The 22,833-nt window shown below is 47.7% G+C and overlaps 1 protein-coding gene across 2 annotated transcripts; it reads right to left on the bottom strand.

Moving 5' to 3' along the window:
- Positions 1-1,192: 1,192 nt before the first annotated feature.
- On the bottom strand, positions 1,193-18,550 carry LOC148801391 (uncharacterized). 2 transcript variants are annotated; one of them, XM_088899670.1, is made up of 3 exons: positions 12,346-18,550; positions 11,866-12,272; positions 1,193-11,793 (listed from the first exon to the last, which is right to left on the bottom strand). In XM_088899670.1, the coding sequence occupies exons 1-3, from the start codon at positions 12,950-12,952 to the stop codon at positions 11,728-11,730; spliced, it is 1,080 nt and encodes a 359-aa protein (XP_088755796.1). In that variant the 5' UTR covers positions 12,953-18,550; the 3' UTR covers positions 1,193-11,727. The 2 variants fall into 2 exon arrangements, with proteins under 2 accessions (XP_088755796.1, XP_088755795.1); XM_088899669.1 differs by having other exon boundaries at positions 1,193-12,272.
- Between the last annotated feature and the right edge of the window lie 4,283 nt (positions 18,551-22,833).

Here is a 22,833-nt window from a genome sequence, read left to right as displayed (position 1 = left end):
GGCAAAATTTCAAAATTTTTTCTTTAACCTTCCAGGAATCGTATTCCCTGTTTTGGAGAAATTGTATTTTTCTAGGATTGATCTTGCACTGAAATCAGACCAGATTTGAAACCAAGCAAGAGAGAAATGTATACCTGATACGGATTCCACAAATGTAGCTCCCAAGGTGATAATTCACACCCAAATCAAATCCCAAAACCAGCTTCCACTGAAGATGGTGCAGCTTGAAGTTGAAGCTGGTTTAACAACGCAGTTTTTAGCAAAACTACAATCCAAAAGCTTGGATCGAACTAGGGAGGTGAGCACGATTTCTCTTTGTATTTTTCTTGCAAAAAAATAGAGAGAGAACTGATCAAGATCAGTCCCAAAAGGTGAGATCGAACTAGGGTTTCTTGGGCGGCAAGAGGAGAAGAGAGAGAGCTGAAATGCAGAGTTATCTAGAGCTGTTTGATCTTTTCTTCTTTTATCCTTTAAGGAGCACCTCTCCTAATTGAATTAGGAGGTTTATCAAATCTTTATTTGGATCTAGACTCTATCAAGATATAGGTATTATCCTCTTAAGAGAATGGGTGCTCCATACCCATATGCAAACCCAGATTCACCCATGTCACATGATAGCTTAAGCAGTCATGTGACATCTCGATTAATCATATTAATCATGGGCTTTAGGCCCATTAGCTAAGTGGATCACGACCCAAAAGTGTTGCTGGCTTATTTAGGTTTGATTTGTATGGTGTGGGACCCTACAATGATCTCACATAAGCCCACAAGGGTTCGGCCTAACCTCTGCGAAAAGGCCTGGCTGAATTCATTGCCAAATGCAGTGAACCCCTAAGCACATCACTATGGGCTCAAAATGGGCCCAACATTTATAGTTAAATGATCATTGAATCTAGCCATCCTATGAAGACCCAAGGATAATGGACTTAAGTAAGATATAACCCATCATGTAATCAACCCTTAATGGTCTCTTACACTTAACCTCTCAACCCACAATGATCAAACACTGCCCGATAGGGAATGACCTCTCCTCTGATTGCAAGGTGCAGTGTTACACTCTCTGCTCGGATGGATCACAGGAATTAAAACCTTTTGCAAACACTTTTCTTAAAAATATATATATATATATATATATATATATATATATATATATATATATATATATATATATATATATATACTACTAGCGGCTTAGGTTTCTATCAGAGAGAGTGCAGTCCTGATCATTCACTTTGCCCAACTTCTTTGGTAGAACATTAATGTCAACCTTGGCCGAATAAACTCCCCAAGTCTATCCAATGGTTGAAAACATTTTAAACTAACACGAGTCTCATAAGTGTCTAGTTTAAGGGGATAATTTCATAAAAACATACCAATATCAACATGAAGTAATACTGTACTTTTGTTCATTTACAACAAATGTATCTGTATATTTATCTGATTGGAGCTAAGGGCATACACTGTCTAACAAGAACGAGAGAAAAAAAAAATTCAATTTGATGATTATACAATGATAATGAGAGAGGATGATCTCTTGTTGAAGACAAATAATTGAAACACCACAGTTAAGGAATTTAATCACTTACATGACTACTTATTAGATATTCAAATGGTCTTCTCAACTGGAAGTAATAAAATAGAAGCAAATGAAATTTAGGAAAGGAAATATCTCAAGAAACAGAAATGGTAGGGAAAAAGAAGCATCATGCAATGTATACATGCATGCTAAGTTATAAAAATAGTTATTTTACAAACCCAATATAACTTTTTGAATGCCCCAGCTAGAAATATTTAAGATAGAAACAGAATGACCCAATAAATTGAGAATATAACCTACATTGAAATACACACATATACAATATCCTCTTTTCCCTCTTTATTTTATTAGCATAACCCTTCTACCTTTTCTCTTATAAACCTTCTCAATTTGCTACTTAGCCTTTACCCTAGAATTCTTCTTTGTAAAGAAAGGGGAAATTAGGTACATTGATTGTAGAAGATATTTTCTAAATTTATTTAGTTATAAGTTATATAACATCATTGATAACATTAATTGATAGGTGCCTTCAATTCATCATCCATTTATCTCACGTAGTTTTAACAACAATGCACACAAAAAGAATTCTTGGAGGTATGGAATACACACATAAAATAACTACCATTATGATTATATAATTATTATATGTTAATTGATAATATTTATTATTTGCATACTTTCATTTATTTGAAAAGGGAAGACTACTTATAATCATAGGCCCAAGGTATTTCACAAAAATTGATTTGATGTTTTATTTCAAATATAACTTTTCGGGTATTGTTCTACTAACAATAAGATTTTATAATAAGATGTAACAAAAGTTTTCTTAATAAGTTTAAGAAAACAAGTAATTGTGGCCAAAGGAACTATTGTTAGCAAAGATCCATAAAAAAGTGGGTGATGTAGAATCAGGGGAGGAATTTTGGGAGGTATATATTGAGATACCAATATTGCACAGAGAGTCTTTATAAGACCATATGGGCGTCTTAAAATAATTGATACATCTGTTGGAAAAACCATTGATTGGCTTTCATTTTTGGTAATGTAAAATTTAGTTATTTTTACTTTGACATTTATAACTACAACTAATTAGATGGTTAGATTTTTTTTTTCTCTTTTGAAAAGCTATAATTTACTAATTTTATTTTTTTTTATTGTATTATTTTTTTATACATTATTGAAGAAAAGGAATGCAAATAATAGTGAGATAGGCTATTTATTTTCTTTAAAGGAAAAGAAAAGAAAAAGATCATAGATAACAGATGTGCTCAAATCAATCCTAAAATTTTGCATGGCCCAAATTATTATTCTAAAAATCCTACTTGTGTTTAAATATCTACTACACTTGGTTTTCCATTGAGCAAAAGTTTTGCCTATATATGCAAGTCTTGCATTCTTGAATCATTGAAAGTTAAAGCTTAGCATCCATTGATAAGCTAGTTTTAGTTCTTCTAAGTGTTTTTTTCTCTTGATCATGTTGGTAGGGAATGGTGATACTTAAGGGCAGCATCATGGAAATTGATTTGGATTTCGTCTAAGGTAAGGGTATTTTTTTAATGAAAGACTTATATATTTCTAATGATAAGGTAACTATTAATTATGAAAATTGTATGCTGAAATCTAAGGAAAAATTGATGCTTTTGCTAGGGAATGGGTCCCAAAGTCTGATTTGGAATAGGGGTTTCTAAGCCTAGTGGATAATTTGTTAAGTACTTTATAAAACAGATACCACACTTACTAAAAAATCTACATATATCTTTTCTTCTTACTATTGATACCACACACAATTATACGTGCCTTCTACTTGTAAATGTGACTTGAAATCATTTTGATTATTTTTATTTTCATGTTGTAAGCATCAATAGATAGTAGGAAATTAATAAACTTACACTTTTTATTTTTTTGCAATGTGGTAGTTAATGGTCCATTGATGATGTTTAGTTTTTCAATGGTATTTTTTTAGTTAAAAATTTTGGGTAGAGGATATAGGGCCATAATTACTTTGTCTAATGGTATTTATTAGATGATGTAAGATAATAAATTTATTGCAAGAAAACAAAAACAACACAATAGACCCCAAGAGCAAGAAACACACACATACTCAATCTCTCCCCTATTAGCAAACGAAAGACAACAATGACATGTGATGGGGGTGATTTGACCCGACCTCCTAATCAGGTGACACGTGGACATGACTCGACGTAAGCGACAACTCAGCATGACAGCTTGGCTACAACTCGGAGTAATGAGCCCGCTGAAACCTAGCCTGAACAGCTCGCTATTGGAGCTTGCTACGAAGGAGCTCTCTAAAAAGGAGCTCGCTATTGAGTAACCCGGAGTCTTCAGGAAACTTCTTATCCGACAAGATCGTGCCTGTCAGGCTGCTCCCACGTCTCTTGTCTGGCGGCACAGCACCTGCCAGTCCAGAGGACTGCGCCCACATCTCACATCAAGCGGCGTCGTGCATGCTAGCTTTGCATAACATCTCTCAACTGATAGGATCGTACTCTGCGACAGTTACCTGCACCAATTGAATCAGCCTGGCGAATAACGGCTGTAGTAGAGAATCAGAGGCGGTTACACCTGATTTGACAGAGCACCAGTACATAAAGGCCCCGATTCCCAAGGGGTAGGAGATTTCTTTTGAGTAAGTGCGCATCTCCACTCCTAGCTCACATTCCTTTACTACTCTCTAAGCTCTCCACTGAGTTCTAACTTAAGCATCGGAGTGTTCCCGCCGGGCGAGCTCCCCGGGAATCCTTTGTCTTCTTCTCCTTCTCAGGTGCTGTTCGTTGCCAATTAGGAGCGAGGCCCCTGCCAGCTAGGAGTGACCAGATCATGCTACATCATTTGGAGTCGTTTGTGGGAATTCGCTTCAAAAAGCCTCTCACCAAGCAACTTCAGTAAGACTTCAATGGCTTCCTCCAGCAACACTGGACGAAGTGCCGACCAAAACACCTCCGGGGAACGACCTCAGCTCCCTACCGTCTGCATTGGCCAGTTCATTGTACCCCTCTTTGCGGACGGAGTCCCTACCCTGAGTGCGCCTCAGTTCATGGCGCCAGTAAATGCTCCACTTCCTTCACCGGTAGAGGCGACCTTTGCAAAACCATTAGTTCTCCCGGTAGTTGGACTGAACCAGCTAGAAAACTTGGTACACTGCGTGCGAGCTATGCAAGCTCAATTGCAGCAGGTCCACCAGTTTTAGCTGTACCAGCAGCAAATGCTCCACCACGTCTACAAACAACAGTACCAGCAGCAGTTTCCACCGTTGCCTCAGCATCAACAGCAAGTTCCACCTCGACACCCCGCTACGCAGTAGGCCCAGCCCCGCTGTCGCAGCGAGCGTCTCCCCCACCGAGGAGAGACCTCTCAAACTCAGAACCCTCTCGGAAGCTAGGTCTCATCCCATGGCAGGAGGGAAAGACAAGTTACTCCCCCCACCTCGCAGGCTGTAGTCAGGTCGGGGGCCTCTCAGCCAATCAGACCCGCGTCGCCTCGACCTTCACAGTTCGAGCTTCTGCTCGCCGAGAACCAGTTCGAGGTCCTGGCTGCGGACTGTAGACAAGGCCCTTCAGTTCACAGCCATCAGTAGCAATCCGAGCCCCTTCCTAGGCCCATCGAGCTTGGCAACACAGAAGCAAGCAGTACTAATGCTGAGCCAACGAAGAAGTGGAGACGCCACCGAGCTCGCCAAACTGCCACTCACAACCTGCCCGAGCTCAAGGGTAAGGAAGAGGTGAGCTCGGATGAAGTGAAAGCCACTCCGCTCCTCTCAGTGCTGTCCCCCCTGTCTTCAGAACTTCTAGCCGTGTCCCTATGCCAAAGGACTTCAAGCTTCATCCCTTGGACAAGTATGATGGATCGTTCGATCCAAATGATCACGCCGACGCCTTCCAGTCGCAGATGCACTTGGTAAGGGCCAGTGAGTCTTGCATGTGCATGGCCTTCTCTACCACCTTCAAAGGAGTAGCCCACACATGGTACAGGAACCTCGCGCCCTTGTCAATAAGAAGCTGGACGCAGTTCGTGCAAGTCTTTACCTCCCATTTCGTCACCAACAAGCGGTGCCCGAGAACCCAAGAAAGCCTCCTCGGCATAGTCCAGAGGAAAGTGGAGCTTATCCGCAGCTACATCAAGCGGTTCAATGACGCTTGCGTATAGATACCCCACTTGGACCCCGCAGTGCGACTCATAGCAGCCAAGAGAGGCATAATGCACAAGGAGTTCAAGTGGCATGTAGTTGTCAACCAGCCTAAGACTGTGACCGAGTTCCTCAAGCTCGCGGACCAGTTCATAGGGACAGAGGAGGAGATTAACCAGAAGAATGAAAATGTGCCTGAAAAGAGGAAAAGAGAAATTGAGTCCTCGACCCACGGGGACAACAACAAGAAGAAAGACCTAGCTCGGGGGGCAAGACTAGGTCAGCCTTTCCGAGCCCCTCCAACAGAAAGAACTGACTACACACCCCTGAACGCAAAGCGGTCCGAGATCCTCATGGCAATCAAAGACGCCCCGTATGTGAAGTGGCCAGCCTGGCTGAAAGGGGACCCCAATGTAAGGAATAAGAATTTGTATTGTAGTTTTCAGAAAGATCACGGTCACAGTACCGAAATTTGTAAGAACCTCCTCGACGAGATAGAAGAGCTCATCCATCGCGGATACTTAAGTAATTTTGTACAAAAAAGTAATAATAAAGCAGGTCGGCAGGGGGAGCGAGGTAGAGATGCGCTCGAGTCCAGTAGCAAGCAAGCAGAGTAGCCGTAGAGGCAACCCCCTGAAGAGAGACCAGTTCGGGGGACTATTCATGTGATCGTCGGAAGATTGATCGTCGCGGGCTGCACCTCAGCTGCAGCTCGGACATCAGCCCGTAAGGTCAGAAGGGAAGAGCAGAACCCCCCGAAGCGGCCTAGGACAGAAGACCTGGTCTTCTTCACCGAGGATGACGCGCACGGGGTCCACTACCTCCACGATGACGCGTTCATCGTAAAGATAAGGATTAATGACTTTGGAGTCAAGCGCGTCCTTGTCGACTCTGGCAGTTCGACAGATATTCTTTTCAAGGCAGCATTCGACAAGCTTCATGTCCAAGAAAGCGATCTCAAGCCCGCAAGTACTCCCTTGGTAGGCTTCAGCGGAGAGGAGGTCAGGCCCCTGAGGAGAATCATAGTACCTGTGGAGGTCGGCACTTGGCCTAGCATAGTAAGGCTCAACCACGACTTCTTGGTGGTCGCAACTCCCTCCTCGTACAATGCCATAATAGGTCGGCCCATCACCCATGCTCTTCGTATAGTGGTCTCCACCTATTATTTGGCGATGAAGTTCCCCACGGACTTCGGAGTTGGGGTAGCGCGAGGCAATCAGCTCGAGTCTCGCAAGTGCTACGTCGCCGCCCTCAAAGGGAAAGCCAAGGTGGCCGACGACCTCGAGCTGGAGCGACCTACGAAGCAATGCAAAGAGCGAGTTGCACCTACGGAAGAGACTATTTCCGTGTCCACTTCGGCGGAGGACCCAGTTCGAACAATCCAGATCGGCGCTTCAGTCAAGGAGCCTCTGCGATCTCAACTGGTGAGTTTTTTACTTGAAAATTTAGATGCTTTTGCGTGGTCCACGGCAGAGATGCCCGACATAGACCCTAGCATCATAACTCATAGGCTAAATACTGATCCTGTAGTTAGGCCCGTTAGATAGAAGAAACACAACTTAGCCCCGGAGTGCTGGAGAGCAGTTGACGAGGAGGTCGGGAAGCTCCTCGTAGCCGACTTTATCAGAGAGGTCCATTACCCGGGTTGGGCAGCCAACCCAGTCCTGGTAAAGAAGGCCAACGGTAAATGGCGCATGTGCGTCAATTATACCGACCTGAACCAAGCTTGTCCGAAGGATTGCTTCCCACTCCCCAAGATTGACCGCCTGGTGGACGAGACCTCAGGGCATGAGTTGCTGAGTTTCTTGGATGCCTACTCGGGCTATAACCAGATAAGAATGGACCCTGTCGACGAAGAAAAAACAACTTTTATAATCGAGCTAGGCCTGTACTGTTACAAGGTCATGCCCTTTAGGCTGAAAAATGTCGGGGCTACCTTCCAAAGACTTGTAAATAAATTGTTTGAGCCGTTGATCGGCAAGAAAATAGAATGCTATGTAGACGACATGGTCGTCAAAACTCAGTTTTCAAATGATTTAATAAAATATTTGCACTCTGTTTTTGAAATTTTAAGTAAGTTTAACATGAAACTAAACCTAAACAAGTGTGCCTTCGGTGTCACCTCGGGTAAATTCCTAGGGTACATCGTCAACCAGCGTGGCATTGAGGCCAACCCAGATAAAATTAAGGCTATCCTAGATATGAGACCACCCCGAAAATTGAAGGAGGTTCAGAAGTTGAATGGCCGTATAGCCGCCCAGAGCCGCTTCATGTCCAAATCGGCAGATCACTGCCTACCTTTCTTTAAGGCAATTAAAAGCAAAGGCTTTGAATGGATCGGAGATATTTTGGAGCTATACCTCTCCGCGAGTGACGAGGTAGTCAGTTTGGTACTGATAAGAGAAGTAGATCGGGTCCAATGACCTATCTACTATGTTAGCAAAGTGTTGCAGGGTGAAAAGACGAGGTATCCAGAGATCCAAAAGTTGGCGTATGCGCTAGTCATTGCAGCTCGAAAGCTCCGTCCGTACTTCCAAGCTCATACTGTCGTCATCCTCACCAACAAGCCTCTGAGGCAAGTCTTGCTCAAGCCCGAGGTCTCTGGTAGGTTGACAAAGTGGGCCATCGAGCTCAGCGAATACGACCTCCAGTACAAGCCGCGAACTGCTATCAAGGCCCAAGCCTTAGCTGACTTCGTCGCGGAATACACTTTCAGCACCGAAGTCCCTAGGCCATTCGAGCCCGAGGCCCCCAAGTCGGATGAGCCCGAGGTTCCCAGGCCGGTTGAGCTCAAGCATCGTGAGGTAGAAACTAGTGCGGCTTCTCTCCTAGTTAGATCGGACCTGAGCTGGGATGAGGAGATCTGGATCCTTCACGTGGATGGCTCGTCCAACCAGTAGGGCAGCAGAACTGGAATCGTTCTGAATGGGCCAAGCGGGGTGAAACTGGAGTATGCGTTACGCTTTGAGTTCGCGACGTCCAACAATGAAGTGGAGTACGAGGTGTTAATAGCCAGGCTGGCTCTAGCAAATGAAGTGAAAGCCAAACACATCGTCATCTGTAGTGATTCTCAGCTCGTGGTCAACCAAGTTACAGGTGAATATGAAGCTCGCGAGCCAACCATGATCACTTACTTAGCCAAAGTAAGAGAGACTCTGCTCAACTTCCAGTCTCACTTCGTCAAGCAAATCCCGAGATCTAAGAACGCTGAGGCTGACACCCTATCCCGGTTAGCCAGCACCAGTGATAATACCATGAGAACTGTGTACATAGAGAACTTGCCTCGGCCTAGCATTCTCGGGGGGGCAGGGGAGGTCGGTCCTGTCGAGCAAGCAGAGTCGAGCTGGATCGACCCGCTCGCGAGCTTCCTGCTGCACAGGACCCTTCCTGCGGATCGTAATGCCGCTAGAAGGGTAGAGTGCCAGGCGGCCAAATACATCATGATAGACGAACGGCTGTACCGAAGATCTTACACGCTCCCCTATCTGCACTGCTTGCGACCTTCCGAAGCCAAGCTCATGCTCCGCGACACTCATGAGGGCCTGTGCGGTGGACACTTGGGGGCAGGGCTCTCGCCCAGAAAGTGCTACGACAGGGATACTACTGGCCAACGATGAAGGCAGATGCGATCGAGCTCGTCAGAAGATGTGACAAGTGCCAGAAGCATGCCAACATCCACCACTAGCCTGCCACCGACCTGAAGTATCTCACCAGCCCGTAGCCTTTCACACAGTGGGGGATCGATAATACTCGGACCATTTCCGCCAGCGACAGGGCAGAGGAGGTTCTTAGTGGTGGCAGTTGATTATTTTACTAAGTGGGTAGAAGCTGAACCTCTCACAACGATCACAGCGCGGAATGTGCAAAAATTTTTCTGGAAGAATATAGTGTGCCATTTCGGACTACCCCGAGTACTGATTTCTGACAACGGTAAGTAGTTCGAGGATATTAAATTCCAGAACTGGTGCAAAGATATGGGAATTCAACAAAACTTCACTTCGGTGGCGCACCCTCAAGCAAATGGCCAAGCGGAGGTCACGAACAGAGCCATTCTCCGCGGACTGAAGGCACGCCTCGACCGAGCTAAGGGACTATGCGTAGACGAGCTACCCAGTGTACTATGGGCTTATCGGACCACTAAAGCAATCATCCCAACCAAGATCGAGGTTCCCACACTACGTCTAGAAGTGTATGACAACAAAACAAACGAAGACGAGCTACACACCAACCTCGACCTACTTGACGAGGTACGAGACCTCACATACATTAGGACCGTGACCTACCCGCAGAGAGTAGCTCGGTACTATAACGCCAGGGTCAAGAAGCGGAACCTCCGTGTCGGAGACCTGGTTCTTCGTAAAGTTATGGTGCTTGAGCCCGGTGATGGTAAGCTCGGGCCAAATTGGGATGGACCCTAGTAAAGCGGGTGCTCGGGGAAGGAATGTATGAGCTCGAAACCCTAGAAGAGAACAAGTACCTGGGCATGGAATATTGTCAACTTAAGGCAATATTACCTGTAATCATCGAGATGAGTGGACTACAAGTTGCTCCTAGAGCCTAAGGGCCAATACGCCGAGCTAACAAAGACCTCGGCACTATAAGACCCAGTCGCCTCTTCGGCATGGGTGAACTCCAGAAGGGGGTGGACCGTAGTCACTCTCAGAGCCTAAGGGCCAAAATGCCAAGCTAACAAAGACCTCAGCACTATAAGACCCAGTCGCCTCTTCGGCATGGGCAAACTCTAGAAGGGGGTGGACCGTAGTCGCTTTTAGAGGCTAAGGGCCAAAATGCCGAGCTAACAAAGACCTCAGCACTATAAGACCCAGTTGCCTCTTCGGCATGGGCGAACTCCAGAAGGGGTGGACCGTAGTCGCTCCTAGAGCCTAAGGGCCAATACGCTGAGCTAACAAAAGATCTCGGCACTATAAGACCTAGTCGCCTCTTCGGCATGGGCGAACTCTAGGAGAGTGGACTATAAGCCACTCCCCTAGCCTAAGGGCTAAAACGCCGAGCTAACGAAGACCTTGACACCGTATAAGACCTAACCGCTTCATCGACATTGGCTAAGTATTAGTACCAAAGGCACAGGCAGCTCGGGTGTGAATCCTGTGATGCATAGCCCACCCCGGTATACAAGTTGAACCCGTTAGGGACAACCGACTTCAACTTCAGTAACCCAGGTGTAGACAGGTCGGGCATATGCCTTACTATGTTGCTCACCTCGGTGTACATCATAAAATCACCCCTACTAAGTACGGGGAGACAGCTCGGGGTGACGATAGTCGAGAAACCCCACTTCAGGTACTTAGCTCTAATAGTTCGAGTGAAATAGTCACTTCGGCAAAAGAGTAAATCACACAACACTTAGCAAAAAAAGAGAGGAACATTTCAGTACTAGTTCTTATAAAAAAAACCGGGCCTAACAACCTAGGAGAGTACATCAAGGCAAAAAGAAAAAAGAGAACCGGGCTTAGCCGCCCGGGAACAACCACTTCCAAGATTCATTTTGAAGAAGAAAAAAGAGCAACCAGCCTCAAGGTCCCACCACCTCTACGTCCTCGTCGCTCTCCTCCAGGGAGTCGGGCTCCTCCTCCTCTGCAGTGTCTGCCGTCTCTGGGGCCAGGTCCTTCATTGTCACGCCTTCAAGGTTAAGGCCAGAGAACTTCTTCCGTACCAACCATCGGCAAAGCTTGAACCCCGAGCGGTAGGAGTTCGAGCCGTACTCAACCTGGAGGTCATGGAACTGCTGGGACTCTTTAAAGTCCTCCACTACCTTAGCCCGCTCTTCCTCCACCGCGGCGTCGAAGTTTCGGGTCCGCTCGTGGAGCGTGGACTCCAAGCTCTGGACCTGCTGACGAAGAAGCTCCCTCTCCGCCTTCACCCTCGAAGACTCCTCCCTGTAACGGGTGCTCTCCTCAGACAATTAGGAGATCCGCTCTTCTTGGTCCTTAACGAGCAGCTCCTGGGCTTCGCTTTCCTTCTGAGCCTAGAGGAGCTCACCCCGGGCCTGGTCGATCTCGCGTTGGAGACTCTGCACTTTCAACCTCTATTTGGTGGCGTTCTGGGAGTGAATAGCAGTCTGACAGGCCATGGCGTGGATGGCAGAGTTCAGCTACCAATAGAAAGCTGAGGTAAGAAAAAAAAAAGGAAAGGGGGGAGTAAAAGGGAAGAAGCAGGCACTTACCACCATGCAGTGAATCGAGGCCAGCTTGGAGAGCTGCCTAGGGTGCATCCCGGCCCAGTCCGCGATCTCCTCATGACTGACTGCCTGCCAGCTCCTCCGCGAGGCCATGAGGAATTTGGTGATGCTTTCATCCCTCCCCTCGGTAGGAAACCGTGAGAAGACAGTGGGGCCGGACTGCGCGGCCGGAGGGTATTGCTCCTGTGGTGGGACCTCTTCTTCTTCGTTGCCTCCTGCGGCTACTCCCTCGAACGGCACAGGTGGGACCTCTGGCGGCAGAACAAAGGCTGGGTCCACAGCCTCGAACTCGGCGGCCCCAGAAGTGGACGCTTGGTCGGGGCACGACCTCTTCGCCCTACGCTTCTGGTTGCTCGACAACAGGCGACGTGCATCCACACCAGACATGTTGGCTGCATGAATCACAAGGCATTAGTCCAGCTCGCAAAAAAAAAAAAAAGAGAAGACGACCTAAAGGTAACCTACCGGGGCTCAGGCCGACTTGCACGAGCTTGTCCTTAGCCAAGTAATCTGAACAGAGAAAGCCGACCCCCGCCCAGGACTGCAATGTTTCCTGAACCTTCGGGTCCAAGTCAACGCCCGGGTCCTGAATGGCGGCCCTCCAGTGGGTCGGAAAGGGCCACCCCTCGGGGTTGCGAACTACAAAATAACCCCGCTTCCAGGCTGGGATCCTGTTAGGCAACTCGTGGAGGAGCTTAAAGCCCGGACGGGGGGAAAAGTAATAAGAGCACCTTTCTGAAGGGGCTCCGGGGGAGGCATTCTTGATCGACAGTATAGAAGCAAAGGTGTCGAGGGAAAGAGGAAGACAATACTCAAAGAACAGGGAAATAGTCCCCACCAAGTTCCGAACAGAGTTTGGGTGCAGTTGGTCTATGGTGACATTGAAGTGGGAAAGAACCTCCACTATCAGAGGGTGTAGAGGGAGTCGGAGACCAGCCACGAGCTGCTCTTTAAAAATCACGATCTCGTCGTGATCGTGTTCCCAGGGATAGTTGCCAGATGGGAGGCTGTAAATAAGATCCCTGGGGAGGTTGTAATGAAAGACTAGGGCCTGAAGTCTCTCCATAGACATGGAGGAAGGGCTGAAGCTATCCCATTCCCGACCCCGGGAAGTGGAAGCCAAGTTATCGGAGGCTTCCCGAGCCTCCAAAAACCGCCCTTCGGGGAAACCCCAAGCTCCCCCCGAGCTCAAGGGGACCTCACCCTGGTTCTTGTCTCACAGGTACCCATAAATTATTGGACAAGATAGGGGACTCACCAGAAAAAATGAACTGAGAAAGTGACGCGAACGGGGAGAGCTCGAGCAAACAAGGTGAAGGCGCGACCTCAAAACCGAAAGCAAGGTAAGTTGGCATAAAAAAATGAGGCCTGGGGCCCTCCTATTTATAGCCATTGTGCCCGAAAGCCAACGACTCCGATTGAAGCGAATCCAATGGCTCACAATAAAGACGGCCACATGTCTTCCGAAACTGAAGGCAGTTTGGCGCGTTTTTTGGCATCCGAAAAACCTTAAAACCATGCGTGGTCGGTCAGAGTAATTTGAATTGCGGGTCAAATCCACTCGTCATTTCGTGAACTCCCCGCAGTAGAGCAAGACCCTTAGCCCGAGGAGTGGGGGGCAATTGATGGGGGGTGATTTGACCCGACCTCCTAACCAGGTGACATGTGGACATGACTCGACGTAAGCGACAGCTTAGCATGACAGGTTGGCTACAACTCAGCATAATGAGCCCGCTGAAACCTAGCCTGAACAGCTCGCCACAAGACAACTTGCTACAGCTCGCTACAGAACGACTTGCTGCAAGGCAGCTCGCTACGAAGGAGCTCGCTACAAAGGAGCTCGCTATTGAGTAACTCGGAGTCTTCGGGAAACTTCTTATCCGACAAGACCGTGCCTGTCAGACTGCTCCCATGTTTCTTGTTTGGTGGCGCAGCACCTGCCAGTCCAGAGGACTGCACCCACGTCTCACGTCAGGCGGCGTCGTGCACGCCAGCTCTGCATAACGTCTCTCAATTGACAGGATTGTACTCTACGACGGTTACCTGCACCAGTCGAATTAGCCTGGTGAATAACGGCTGTAGCAGAGAATCAGAAGCGGTTACACCCGATTTGACAGAGCACCAGTACATAAAGGCCTCGACTCCCAAGGGGCAAGAGATTTCTTTTGAGTAAGTGCACATCTCCACTCTTAGCTCATTTTCCTTTACAACTCTCTAAGCTCTCCATCGAGTTCTAACTTAAGCATCGGAGTGTTCCCGCCGGGCTAACTCCCTGGGAATCCTTCGTCTTCTTCTCCTTCTCAGGTGCTCTCTATTGCCAGATAGGAGCGAGGCCCCTGCCAGCTAGGAGTGACCAGATCGCGCTATATCAACATGCATCATCTAAAATTATCTAATCCATCATTGTTCACCAAGAGAAAACAGTTGGAAGGAAATCATATTGTTCTATAATAGCCAATCTCATTTTGGTAGAATTTTGAGGGCATAACCAATTATCTTCTATGCTGCAAAATATTGGTACTGAATATTCTTAGATTGCTTTTTTCTTTAGGTTTCCTCTTAAGTGAAAGACACTGGTCTAGAGCAGTTATATTTTCACCCTTAAACTCCTTGCATCCAATAGAACAATGGGAGCTATCATCTTTTAGACCTCTAAAGTACAACATAACAAAAGCTTATAATATTTATTGAGCCATGTGGTTAAAATCCAAATGATTATGAACAAATCCTTTTTTCTAAGAACCTGGGTATCTATGTTTTAACCATGAAAGGTGATTAAGCAAACACTATAATGGTTGGGAGTGAAGGATAGTGGTCCTTGGAGGCTGGCTCTTTTCTTGATTGAAGCTAGAACTTGTGAATTCAAAACTCTATTATATGGGTTAGCTAAATTTGGTGCTCTTTTGAATGTAATATATTGTGATAGTTCTCTGCTAGCTAATTTCTGCATGCCTTCCTGCTCCTTTGAGTTGTACAGCTTCGCATGTACCCCTGTTCTACTTCTTTATTTTAATATAATTAGTTATTGTCTTTAGCTGAACTATTATGCCTAGTTAGTTTCTACTGCAGTTGCTAATATTCATCATTGAAGATCTTTAATTTTTCTCCAACTTTTTCTTCATTTACAGCTGGTTACGATGACAATCGGTTTGTAACTCTTCAAGATGGTGTATGAAAGGCAAGTTGTTAATCAGACTACATGTTCAAGCCTTTAAAATTCTAACGCCTCATCTTCATTCTTGGTTTCTCACATTTATAGAAACCCTTTGTCCACCAAACTGAATATATGAGTGGGTTAAAAAATATATGATGTATGTTTACCAAAAAAAACTCCAATAATGCCAATCTGCTTATCATAGGTTTATACATTGAAAATATAAGTGCCATTGTTATTATGTTATATCACTATTGTTTGGTTTCCAATAGGCTTCAATTTTTTGGCAGGCAACACCTTTACTCCTTACAATAGTAGAAGTTATTACGCTCAATGATATTGCCTTTGTTGTTAGTTCTTTTGTTTCTTGTTCAATTTTTTTTCTCCTTTTGTTTACCAAAAGAAAAAAAAAAAACAAATCTCTGCTCGAAGTTAAATTGAAAATTTTAAAGTATTTTTTGATGCGACACAATTTGGGCACTCCTAGCTGGCTGCGGACTTGCTCCTTGTTGGCAACGGGCGGCATCTGAGAAGATGGAAAAGAAGGATTCCCGGGGGTTTACCCGGTGGGAATACTCCGATGCTTAAGTCAGAACGCAGGGGGAAGAGAAAAGAAGAGTGCGAAAGCTAAGAGTGTAGGTTGCGCTTTATCACTGTGCTCAAGAGATTAGCTTGCGAGCAAAGATGTATTCAGTTAGAGTATGAGAGTGTGAAAGTGTTCAAAAGTCTGAAGATCCATTTCCCTTCTGCCTCAAGGGCTTTTATAGGGGCGTTCTTGTCAGATCGGGCGTAACCGCCACTGGGCTCCTGCCACAGCCGTTACCTGCTAGGGCTGCGTAGGTGGCCGTTGCGACGTACCCCTTGCTCGGATGGGTGACACGTCTCCAAAGGGCAGGCACGCCTTTGTTTGCTGAGAGACGTGGGTGCAGACTGTTGAAAGGACAGGGACTGCACCGTCAGTCAAGGGACGTGGCGTAGTCTGATCGGTACGGTCTGTCAGATAGAAGCTTCCTAAGAAACGCACGCGCTGCTCACTTGCGAGCTATTTTGTAGCGAGCTTAGGAATACTTCAGGGTTACCCTTCTATTAACTAATCTGCTTAGGGGCTTGAGCGAGCTGGTTTCCCTAGCTCACGAGCTAAGGTAGCCTCAGAATTTTCCCTTCGGGGTAGCTCGGGGAACCCAGAGCTCGTGTTGTAGCGAGCTCCTTCTTCAGCGAGCTGCTTTATAGGCTCGTTACTTAGCCATTACCAGGCTATGATGCTGAGCGGTTGCTCGCGCTGAGTCAGGTCCATGTGTCATTGTTTCGTAGGTCGGGCCAAATGATCCTCCATCAATTTCCCCCCACTTCTTGGGCTAAGAGCGTGGCCTTAGCGCAAGGAGTTCACGAAGTATGATGGACTGATTTGACTGAAATTCAAAATTGATTGACTACTCACATTAAATGCGTTCGCGGGAATCAGGAGATTTTCTGACTTTTCGAATTCCGAAAACGTGCTGTAGTGGCTCTTAACTCTGGATGTTGTGCAGCCATCATCACCTCAATCATGGGAGACGTGCAGCCAATCGCTTTTCAGTTTTCAGAAGGTGTGCGGTTAGTACACCCGCGAACCGTCGGATCTGCCTTAATCTGGGCCGTTGAATCGAAGGCGTGGAGGCTATAAATAGAAGGGCCCTCTGGGTCTCATTTTCCCTCACGCCATCTTGCTATCTTCGGATTCTGAGGTCGCGCATTTGTCAAATCTACTCGAGTTCCTCAGTTCACTTCGTCCCATCCCTTTCGGTGAGTCTCGATTACTATCAGTCATGTTTGGGTACCCGTACTACACTCGTCAACGGGGCGGTGACCAGGATAATGATGCTCCCTCGAGCTCAGGGGGAGCTTGGGAACAGGCCTCGGGGGCTCGGGAGACCTCCGGTGATGGAGCCTCCACTTCCCGGGGAAGGGAGCCTGATACTTTCGGCCCTTCCTCCATGATAGAGGGGAGACTTAGGTCTCTAATTAGCTATTTCCACCTTCCCAGGGACCTCACCTACTATCTTCCCACCAGTAACTTTCCATGGGAGCATGGTCCCAATGAGATAGTCATCTACCAAGAGTAGCTCGAGGCTGGCCTACGTCTCCCCCTGCACCCCCTTGATAGTGGAGGTGCTAAACCACTTTAATGTCACCATCGATCAGCTTCATCCCAACGCCATTCGGAACATGGTTGGGACTATATCCTTGTGTTGTGAATACTGTCTTCCCTTGAACCTCGACATTTTTTTTGCTATCCTTTGTATAAATAATTCCACTCCCGGGGCTCCACCGGAGAGGCGTCTCTACTACTTCTCGCCGTGGCTATAAACTCTTATACAAGCTTTCGAATAAAATTCCCACCTGGAAGCGGGATTATTTTTTGGTCCGCAACCCTGAGGGGTGGCCCTTCCCTACTTGGATGGGCACCATCCATGACTCTGGGGTCGAGCTGGACCCCGACACTCAAAAAACGATGCTGTCCTAGGCATCAGTTGTCTTCCTCTGTTCGGATTACTTGACCGAGGAGAAGCTCGTGCAAGCCGGCCTGAGCCCGGGTAGGTTGCCTCTTTAGGTCGCGTAGTACCTTGTCACAATGTTGTGTATATACATGTACTTCGTTCTTACCGAACTGATACTTTATGGTTTCTTCTTGGCAACCATCATGTCAGGTGTTGATTCGCACCGCCTTCTGTCAAGTAACCAGAGGAGCAAAGTAAAGAGGTCGCGCCCCGACCAGACTCCCCCCTTCGGGGGCACTGAAATTGGGTCTGCAGAGCCGGGCTTCTCCTCTCTGCCACTTCCACCTGAAGGGGGAGCCGGCAGGGTCATCCTCGAGGAGGGCGAGCTCCCGCAGCAAGAGGTAGTCCCCCCGGGTCCCTCTCGGTCATTTCCCTATCCGTGGCTCCCAGTGGGGAACTGGGAGGGCATAAACGACTTCGGCGTGGCTCGCAGGAGGAGCCGGAGAGCAATCTGCAACGAGGAGGTCGCTAAGTGGGGAGCGATGGAGCCTGGGGATCTTGCCGCACTCGCTCCTTCTCACTGTATGGTGGTAAGTGGTCCTTCTATCTTCCTTTGTCCTCCTTTCCTTTTTTGCTGTCTTTTGACTCTTGTCTCTTGTAGGTAAATAAACACCGCCATACACGCTATGGCCCTCCAGACGCATGTCCATTCCTGCGACGCTCATAAGGGGAGTAAGTCCCAAGAGCTGCTCGTCCGAGACCAGGAGGCGCAAATTTCCAGGCTTTTTGAAGAGAGCACGCGGAGAGGGAGCTCCTTCGCAAATAGGTTTGGGATTTGGAATCCACTCTGTTGGATCGATCTCGGAATTTTGACAACATGGTGGAGGCCGAGCGAGAGAAGGCGGTCTAGGACTTCAAAGATTCCCAGGAATATCATGACCTCCAGGTAGAATATGGCTCGAGTTCGTACCGCTCTGGGTTTAAGCTCTGCCGGTGGTTGGTCCAGATGTTCTCATTGTTTCAAGTAACTTCAAACCGCTCTGGGTTTGAAGCAGTGATGAATTTTCCTCTTTGCCACAATGTTCTCATTGTTTCAAGTAACTTAAAGCTACTTACTCGGAGTAGGACCCTTCGGCAATTGTTGTTCTGAGCCGTCTTTTGACGTTTTAAGGCATCCCTATGGTGCCACGCATGCCCGAGCTACATGTTTATTGTGCCAAGATCGTGTTAGCCCGGCATTTTGGCCCTTAGGCTTTGAGAGTGACTCATGGTCACCCAATAGCTCGCCCGTGCCATAGAGGCAACTGGGTCTTATTGCGCCGAGATCATATTAGCTCGGCATTTTGGCCCTCTGGCTTTGAGAGTGACTCGTAGTCTACTCAGTCGTTACAGGTAATATTGTCTTAAGTTGACAATATTCCATCCCCGAGGTACTTGTTTTCCTTCAAGGGTCTCGAGCTCGTATGTTCCTTCCCCGAGAACTCGTTTCACTCGGTAAGGCCCTTCCCAATTCGGTTCGAGCTTGCCAACGCCAGGTTCGGGTACCATAACTTTCCGAAGGACCAGGTCACTGACGCAGAAGTTCCGCTTCTTGACCCTAGCATTATTGTACCGGGCTACTCTTTGCTGGTAAGCTGTGGTTCTGATATATGCGAGGTCCCTTACTTCGTCGAGCAGGTCGAGGTTGGTACATAGCTCGTCTTCATTTGCCTTGTCGTCGTATGTTTCCAGTCATAACGAGGGAATCTCAATCTCGACTGGGATGACTGCTTCGGTGCCATAGGTGAGGTTGAAGGGAGTTTCTCCCGTGGCGGTCTTTTCTATAGTTTGGTAGGCCCATAAAACGCTAGGTAGTTCGTTTGCCCACAGTCCTTTAGCTCGATCTAGGCGTGCTTTTAGTCCGCGAAGGATAGCTCTGTTTGTACCCTTCTGGTGGCATTGCGGTCCGTGGGGAGGGTACCATGTAGCAAGAAGCTCGCGAGCGGGTCAATCCAGCTCGACTCCGCTTGAACGACGAGAGTGACCTCCTCTGCCCCCTAGAGAATGCTAGGCCGAGGTAGGTCCTCTATGTACACAGTCCTCATGGTGATGTCGCTGGTGCTGGCTAACCGGGACAGAGCGTCGGCCTCAGCGTTCTCCGACCTCGGGATTTGCCTGATGGAGTGTGATTGGAAGTTGAGCAGAGCCTCTCTTACTTTGGCTAAGTAGGCAATCATGGTTGGTTCGCGAGCTTCGTAATCTCATGTGACTTGGTTGACTACAAGCTGGGAATCGCTGCAGATGACGATATGCTTGGCTTTTACTTCTCTGGCTAAAGCTAGCCCGGCTATCAACGCTTCATACTCCGCTTCATTGTTGGATGCTACAAACTAGAAGCGTAGTGCATACTCCAGTTTTGTGCCACTTGGGCCGTGCAGAACTATTCCGGCTCCGCTGCCCTGCTGGTTCGAGGGGCCATCTACGTGAAGGATCCAGGGCTCCTCATCCCAGTTCGCGCTTGGCCTAACTAGGAGAGATGCCACACTAGCTACTACCTCACGGGGCTCAGACTCAACTGGCCTGAGAGCTCAGGGCTTGCCCGAACTGGGGGCCTCGGGATCAACCGGTCTGGGGACTTCGGAGCTAAAAGTGCACTCCGCAATGAAATCTGCTAAGGCTTGGGCCTTAATAGCACTTCGCGGCTTGTATTGGAGGTCGTACTCGCTGAGCTCAACGGCCCACTTCGTCAGTCGACCAGAGACCTTGGGCTTAAGTAAGACTTGCCTCAGAGGTTTGTTGGTGAGGACGATAATAGTATGAGCTTGGAAGTACGGGTTGAGCTTTCGAGCTGCGATGACCAGTGCGCAGGCTAGCTTCTCTATCTCTGGGTATCTCATTTCTGCTCCCTGCAATACTTTACTAACATAGTAGATGGGTCGTTGGACCCGGTCTACCTCCTTTATCAGTACCGAGCTAACCACTTCGTCACTTGCCGAGAGGTACAACTCTAAAACATCGCCCTCTTCAGGCTGGGTAAAGATTGGTACACTAGTGAGGTATTTCTTGAGCTCGTCAAACGCGAGCTGGCAGTCTTGGGTCCACTCAAACCCTTTGCTTTTAATTGCCTTAAACAAAGGCAGGCAGCGGTCTGCCGACTTGGACATGAAGCGGCTCAGGGCGGTATGCGGCCGTTCAACCTCTGAACCTCCTTCAATTTCTAGGGTGGTCTCATATCTAAGATGACCTTAATTTTATTCGGGTTGGCCTCAATGCTGCGCCGGTTGACGATGGACCCTAGGAATTTACCCGAGGTAACACCGAAGATACACTTGTTTGGATTTAACTTCATGTTAAATTGTCGCAGAATTTGAAAGACAGAATGTAAGTCTAATATTAATTCATGTGAGAATTGGGTTTTGATGACCATGTCGTCTACATAACACTCTATTTTTCTGCCAATTAATGGCTCAAATAGTTTATTTACAAGCCTTTGGAAGGTTGCCTCAGCATTTTTCAATCCGAAGGGCATAACCTTGTAACAATACAGACCAAACTCTATTATGAAGGCAGTTTTTTCTTCGTTTGCCGGGTCCATCCTGATCTGGTTATAGCCCGAATAGGCGTCTAAGAAACTCAAAAACTCGTGCCCCGAGGTCACGTCCTCTAGGCGGTCAATTCTAGGGAGGGGGAAGCAGTCTTTCGGGCAGGCTCTGTTCAGGTCAGTGTAGTCGACGCACATGCGCTAGTTGCCGTTAGCCTTCTTTACCAGAACGGGTTGGCTACCCAGCTCGGGTAATGGACTTCTCTTATGAAGTTAGCTGCAAGGAGCTTCCCGACCTCCTCGTCGACTGCTTTCCATCGCTCTGAGGCTAGGTTGCGTTTCTTCTGTATAACGGACCTAACTACAGGATCAGTATTGAGTTTTTGAGTTATGAGATTAGGGTCTATGCCGGGCATCTCTGCCGCGGACCATGCAAAAACATCTAAATTTTGAAGTAGGAAACTTACTAGTTCGGATCACAGGGGCTCCTTGACTGAAACTCCGGTCTGAAGTGTCCGAGCTGGGTCTTCCGCTGAAGCTGGGATAGCAACTATTTCTTCCGTGGGTGCAGCTCGTTCTTCTCCTTGCTCCGTAGGTCACTCAAGTTCGAGATTGTCGACCACCTTGGTCTTCCCTTGAGGGCAGCAACATAGCACATGCAAGACTCAAGCTGGTCGCCCTGCGCTACCCGCACTTCAAAGTCTGTAGGGAACTTCATTGCCAAATAATAAGTGGAAACCACCGCCCGTAGGGCATGGGTGATTGGCCGCCCTATTATGGCATTGTACAGGGAGGGGGTTGCGACCACTAAGAAGTCAGGGTTGAACCTTACTACGCTAGGCCATGCGCCGACTTCCACAGGTACTGTTATTTTCCCCAGGGGCCTGACTTCTTCTCTACTGAAACCTACCAAGGGAGTATTTGCGGGCCTCAAGTCACTTCCCTGCAGCTGAAGCAGATCGAACGCGGCTTTGAAGAGGATATCCGCCGAGCTACCTGAGTCAACGAGGATGCGCCTGACCTCGAAATCATTGATCCTTACTTTTATGACGAGCGCATCATCGTGGGGGTAGTGGACCCCGCGCGCATCGTCCTCCGTGAAGAAGATCGGTTCCTCTATCTTCGACCACTTCGGAGGATTCTACTCTTCTCTGGTGGCTTCGCGAACTGATGTCCGAGCTGCCGCCGAGGTACAACCCGCAACGATCGAGCCTCCAACTATCATGTGGATGGTGCCCCGAATTGGCCTCTCTTCCCGGGGCTGCCTCTGTGACTGCTCTGCCGGCCTGTTGCTGGACTCGGGAACATCCTTACCATGCTCCCCTTGCCGACCTGCTTTATTATTGTTATTATTATTATTATTATTATTATTATTATTATTATTATTCTGTACAAAATTCCTTAGATATCGCGATGAATGAGTTCCTCTATCTCGTCGCGGAGATTCTTACAGTTCTCGGTACTATGACCATGGTCTCTGTGAAAGCTGCAATATAAATTTTTATTCCTTTCATTAGGATTCCCCCTCAGGCGGGGTGGCCACTTCATGTAAGGGGCATCCTTGATTGCCATCAGGATTTCGGCCCGCTTAGCATTTAGTGGGGTGTAGTCAGTTTGGCCGGCTACAGGGGATCAGAATGGCTGACTCGGCTTTGCCCCCCGAGCTAAGTCCTTCTTCTTTCGGTTATCTCCTTGGTTGGAAGGTTCCCCTTCTCTCTTTCTCTTTTCGGGCATGCTTTCGCCCTTTTGGTTGATCTCCTCTTCCGTGGCTATGAACCTGTCTGCGAGCTTGAGGAATTCAG

Source organism: Nelumbo nucifera, chromosome 3 (genome assembly GCF_055504915.1).
Source record: "Nelumbo nucifera cultivar China Antique chromosome 3, China Antique-T2T, whole genome shotgun sequence".
NCBI classification, from domain to species: domain Eukaryota; kingdom Viridiplantae; phylum Streptophyta; class Magnoliopsida; order Proteales; family Nelumbonaceae; genus Nelumbo; species Nelumbo nucifera.
Note: the sequence above shows the minus strand (reverse complement) of the source record. Positions and strands in the feature narration are given on the sequence as shown.